Source organism: Paramisgurnus dabryanus, chromosome 1 (genome assembly GCF_030506205.2).
Source record: "Paramisgurnus dabryanus chromosome 1, PD_genome_1.1, whole genome shotgun sequence".
NCBI lineage: Eukaryota > Metazoa > Chordata > Actinopteri > Cypriniformes > Cobitidae > Paramisgurnus > Paramisgurnus dabryanus.
This window is the reverse complement of record NC_133337.1, coordinates 29,938,379-29,944,378: the sequence shown is the minus strand read 5'-3', so window position 1 is coordinate 29,944,378 and position 6,000 is coordinate 29,938,379. Positions and strand designations below refer to the sequence as shown.

General features: G+C 39.0%; 1 protein-coding gene across 1 annotated transcript in view; it reads left to right on the top strand.

Annotated features, from left to right (window-relative positions):
* Window positions 1-339: 339 nt before the first annotated feature.
* The window catches only part of grip1 (glutamate receptor interacting protein 1), a 342,888-nt gene continuing 337,227 nt past the window's right edge, over window positions 340-6,000 (top strand). The window contains exon 1 of the mRNA XM_065289844.2: window positions 340-730. Coding sequence (XP_065145916.1) covers window positions 679-730 — 52 coding nt within the window. The 5' untranslated portion in view covers window positions 340-678. The remainder of the gene's footprint in view (window positions 731-6,000) is intronic.

Genomic DNA, 6,000 nt, shown 5'->3' with positions numbered 1-6,000 from the left:
AATCAGAATAAAGCATTCAACGGTATAAATATGGATAACATCGTTGTCTAACAATGTTATATAACCAGATATAATTCAATTACCAGCCAGATGAAATAAACATTAATTAAAGTTTTAGTTAACCACAGATGGCTCTTGAAACCCACCTAAAAAATACTCTTAAAGGTTAAAATTGCTACAAGATTGCAACCATTAAATAGAAACCCACGGATTAATTTCGCACGCGCAAATTGCGAATCGACGTCGAAACACCGCCAAATAAATCACATTCCTAATTGTGTTACCTCACAACGTCGGTGCAACCCACCCCATCGAGAAGTGAATGAACGTAGCCATACACTCACTCTCCACTGTCCCTCCGACGGAACACATTTACCCCGTAATTAACAGTAACGTGAGGTAAATCTTTATATTGGGAATGGAAACCTATGATGTGACGAATTGATGAGAATATTCTAGAGTCGAAGAGGAAAAATCGCTCTCGTGTAGTAGTGGGCACCTCACGTTTGTGTGTCTGCTACACCCCCAGCTCGGCTCCGCTCCACAACGAGGCTGAGGGAGCGTTCAATCGCACCGGCGGCCAGTCAATAGAAGGACTAGGAGCGGGGAAATGCACGCGGAGGGAGCTGAAATGCGCCTGAGATTTAGCCCCTGAATGCACACGACGCCGCCACAGAAATGCCGGGTTGGAAGAAAAACATCCCCGCTTGTCTGCAAGCCGACCAAGAAGGTAAAGCAAGCTGTGTTTTGATAGTTTTGGCGTGAGGCAATCACCGAAGTTGCGCTTCATATTGTTTATTGTTACGCCGTTGATGTTTGGCGCGAAATGTTCGGATAAATACTCAAAACGTTACCTTAACGTCACTCTACGTTGTATTAACTTTTACCTCGCCTTTCAGCAAGTGGTCGCGGTGGTAACACCGCGCCCGCCTTGAGGAGGAATCCCGTAGTAGCGTAATGCACTTGTTCGGCCGGTGTCCTTCCTGAAATCGACATCTAAAGGCTTTATATGCTCATTTCCCCCTCGTGTCTCTTCTTGGATTCCCGTTTCGTGCATTTGGATGTGTGTTATGGTTAATATACCGCCATGCTGTATGCGGTATATATAGTACAAACAGGGATAAATAGTGTGCAGTGTTACAATATTGCCTACAGTCATGACATTTCTGTCGCTTCCACTTGGTTGGGCTGATAACCATATGTATGTCGTTGTGTGACAGTTTGCATAGCTTTTATTCACATCAAAGACGAGTGAAATGCTCAACAATGCGGAATTTATTTGGTTATTACTTCAATTATATCTTTGGGATATCGTGTTATTCTTTCGCTTTTAAAATCCCGTAGCCGTGGGGCACGAATTGCAGCTTCACGTTATTTATAAGGAGTGCAACTATTAACGGATATTTACGATATCCTGGCCGTTTTGCGTTTGAATACAGCGACTGGATTCGGCACCGAATGAAATCGTATCCATCACAGCCATGCGTGTCTCGTGAATGGTCAGGAGAGGAAGTCAGATGCACTTGCCCATAGCAAACACACCGAGTATACATGAGCTTATAAATCAAAGCATGATAACGAAATAGGAGACGGTGAAATATGTTTGCACACGTGGTTTGCTGGTGTAATGATTATAATGTGACACACAGTCATTATGGTGCTTGTTTATGGTTGTTGGCATTATGTGCAGATATATATTTTATGAAGAAAGCAATATTTTCTCTAAATCAGCACTGTGACCATTAGTAAGCTGCTTGTAGGTTGGATTGCATAATTTGGTTTGATTGTTGGATGTGATGCAAAATAGAGTTGACACGATATTGAAGAGTAAATTCTGTATGTGTTTACTTGCCATATGATGCATTACTACATGATATAGCCTACAATATAATAATGTTGCATGTTTGTAAAATCAGTTTAAATAGTGATGCTGCCCAAAGATTTATCGCGATTAATCACATACAAAATAAAAGTTTGTGTTTGTTTAATATTTGTGTGTGTGTATTGTGTTTACTTATTATCTATATATAAATACACAGATACATGTATAAATGTAAGAAAAATGTTATTTGTTTATATATATATATGTGTGTGTGTGTGTGTGTGTGTGTGTGTGTGTGTGTGTGTTTTTAAATACATGCAAAACAATTTTTTATTTTGTATGTGATTATTCACGATTTTCTCTGATTAATAGTGAATCGCCATCACCTGCTTTCAGATGGAGCGGCATTTACTACAAAGAGCCATAGTTCACTGACAATTTGGGCAATTTCGCATTAATTATCGTGGACATATCGCCTGCGATATGTATGCGATATGGCCCAGCTTGCCAGGGAACTATGGCTTTGTGTAGTAGATGGTGCTCCATCTGAAAGCAGGTGATGGCGATTTACTACTAATCAAGGAACCAGCGTTACCGACGAGATTCCTATCGCATGCGATTTATCGTGCATCACTAGTTTTAAAGCATTAAAATCATTTAGTTATTGCAAATCATTGAGGTAGCCTATGTATATTGCGATTTCCACATTTGTGCTAATGCTGTACTTCCGGTATATCTTGCGGCCCTAATGTGAACAGTGTATTTTTGGGCAATCGGTTTAAATGGATATTGTGTGAAGTCATATTGGATAAATGAAACATCTAATTGGTGTTGAACATGAATGCTCGGCCATTGTCACAATGACTCATCTCTGATGAATCCAGATTACTCAGCATTCAGCAGTTTTACGGATGCGCTCACCTTAAAGGAGTAGTTCTCCCAAAAAAAAGAGAATTCGCTCATCATTCACTCGTCCTAATGCCGACTTTCTTTCTTCAACTGAACACAAAGATTTGTATCCAAATGTACATATTCTGTAGTCCCCAAAATGTATACATCTATCATAAAAGTGATCCAAATGACTCCAGTAGGTTAATAAATGTCTTCTAAAGCGAAATGATAGGTGTGTTACAGAAAATGATGTGAAATTGAAAACAAAACAAGCACATCCGGGCAGCACACCGACAATTTTAATCTCACTGGCACTCGTGTGTCTTGTGACTAGTTGTCGGATGATATTTTATGACAAAGTACATTTTTGAGTGAACTATTCATTAAAAGTTGCTCATTTAAAGAGTCATGTTTTGATACTGTTTAAAATTAAAATTTTATAATTTATTAGTTAAAGGGATAGTTTACCCAAAAATGAAAATTCTGTCATCATGAATTTAACCTCATGTTGTTACACACCTGTATCAATTTCTGAATGAACACAAATGAGGATATTTTGAGCAATGTTGGTAATCAAGCAGATCTGGGGCACCATTGACTTCCATAGTGGGAAAAAAGAATACTATGGAAGTCAATGGGGCTTCTGATCGATTTGGTTACAAACATTCTTCAAAATATCTTCATTTGTGTTAATTTATACAGGTTTGTAACAACATGGGAGTGAGTAAATGATGACAACATTTTTGGGTGAACTATCTCATGTTATTTTACTTTTTGCAGTGTCCCAATAAATTATTTCAAACCAATAACAGTCCAACAACAAAACACACCCACCTAATATCAACTCCATGAGGTAGCTTGGTGTCTGTCCAACATTGATACCCTGTATTTATACTCAGTCTACATGAAACAGCATGCCACTATATGTGAAGTCAAATCCTGCGTAGCATTGGTGCCATCTTTAGCACGCCAACCCTCGTGATCTGCTGCCCTGCTGCCTGCCAATGTGGCATGTAATTGGGTTTGATGGGAACCAGCGGGGGCCGAATGAGCCCCTCATACAAAACAGGGATATCACAGGAAGCCGTGGATGATGCTGCGTCCTTGGATCGGGTGCAGAATTGCTATGGTTTGCAAGCCTCTTCTTCTGTGTGTCTGTATTGAATGGGTAGTGAGATCTAGGGCATGGTGGGAAACTCTTTTTATGTCTCCAAGATGATGTGTTTCTTGTGCAATGCATGACTGCAGTTGCTGGAACAAAACATTTTTGCACATTTCTGTATCTAATATCTGCTGTTTTGGGTGTATAGATGTGTTTGCTAGCGCACCAGGGAAACTTATTATCTTGGAGTTGGCTCTGGTAATTGAATCATTGGTATATTTAATCACATTTAAGGGCCTGGCTTAATGTTATAGCAATCATGTGACCCAAAATAAGATGGATTGCATCATTCAGACCTGTTCATACAAGTACTCTTGCAGAAGGTATACCGTAGTATACATTACAGAAGACATTTAAGCTTAAGAATTGATAATTCATTGTAAAGAATACTCTGACTCTTTAGGTTTGCTTCGTGTTAATTCTCATTCACAATGATTTTTTTATTTGCATGCTCTTGTATTGTGTTTTGATGTTAGTGGTACATTTTCCAGACCTGTCATTTACCCATATGCTACAATTGCCCCTTTTCCACCAAGGCAATTTAAGTGCTGGTCCAGAGCCTAATTTTAAATCACATCTTCCTTTTCGACACCCAAAGTACCGGCTCTGAATCAGGAAAAGTGTTTTGTAAGTAGCACCAAAACATTGCTGGTCTACAATAAAGAACCGATTGTGTCTGGGACTTGGGGCGTGGTTACTGTAGCTGGGTTTCCATCACGCCGATTTTATGCGCATTTTAAAGTTTCGCATCAGAAACGAGTGATGAATACGCAAAATTTCGGAAAAATTCCTTAATTCACAAAAAGTTTTTATGGTGACTTAAGGTGGTTTTTGGCTTATGCGAAAAAAAGTACATTCGAATAATGCCAAATAAATTCTGATGTAGCGAACATTAAACCCACGTTGTTGATCGGCTAGCTGTATCAGCTCAAGTTGTCTTTCCCATCTATAGGGATTCTCCGATCGGTATCGGCCGATAATGGCATTAAATGACTCGATCGAAGCTCGCTAAATCTGCCGATCTCATAAACCGATTTTTCTGTTTACTTTTGTCATCAAAAGGATCCTGAATGCGGCTGCAATTAGAAACATTTTTTTTACGTAGCGCGAGCACTTTTATAACCCGTTGCTCATGTGCGACGTGCAGATTTGGATTTCTCTCTTTAAACTTTACAGAGATATGTGTATTTTATAAGAGGACTCGCTCCGGTCCTTACAGTGTGACGCGTCTTCACATCCCCATCAAACAGCATATACAATCTCTCACCGACAATTGCAACAGCACTAGCTCTTAACTAGCATGCGGTGAAAATAATGTTTCTCTAGCTTTTTTAGTATTTTATGCGGACAGCCATATGTTTTACATTAGCAGAAATGAGTCATTTATCAGGAAAGCATAATTGATGTAAACAATTGGGTGACGGCCGGGTTACGTCTGCCCACTATTACAGTTATGAATGGTAAATGACCTGTAGTTGAAAAACACATTTGTGGAAATTGGTGGATTGCTAGAACAAACATTTTCAGTGTGGTGTCAAAAGCCACATGATCGCATCGCCATCATCTGAATCACTACTTATTTCAATACCTCATTTTGTACCTTTTCTCTGGCTGGAATAAAAGGCAAAAGTGAAAAGAGGGTAATTCAGTGCCCTCCTTTTTCAGACATAGACCGGTCAACCCACATGACATTTGATCTGCATTATTTACTAGTTCATTTGTGGTTCTAGTACAAAACTTCAGGGCTGCTGTTTTCGAGGTTATAAATAAGCCCTGGACTTGGTAATAAAGGTAATGTGTATAATTAGTTTGATGTTACTTGTTTCCAGAGAAAGAAAGCTGTGTTGTAGGTGTAAGCCTACATTATTTGTTTGTCTGTTCAGTGCACAGTGTTTGAAAACAGTCTTTATATCTATTTATTTTTTGTAAGTTTATTTTAGTTATCTATTTAGTAAATGTGTTTACAGGGCTCAACGCAAATATTTTTTATACTGGCCTGTTTGGGCCAGTGGTTCAGGTTTGCAATTGCCCTGCCAAAATTTTCACTGGCCCCAATAAAAAAATGTCAGTGTCACATATTTAAAAATATTAATTCAAGTCAAATATACACACACATACTACACTG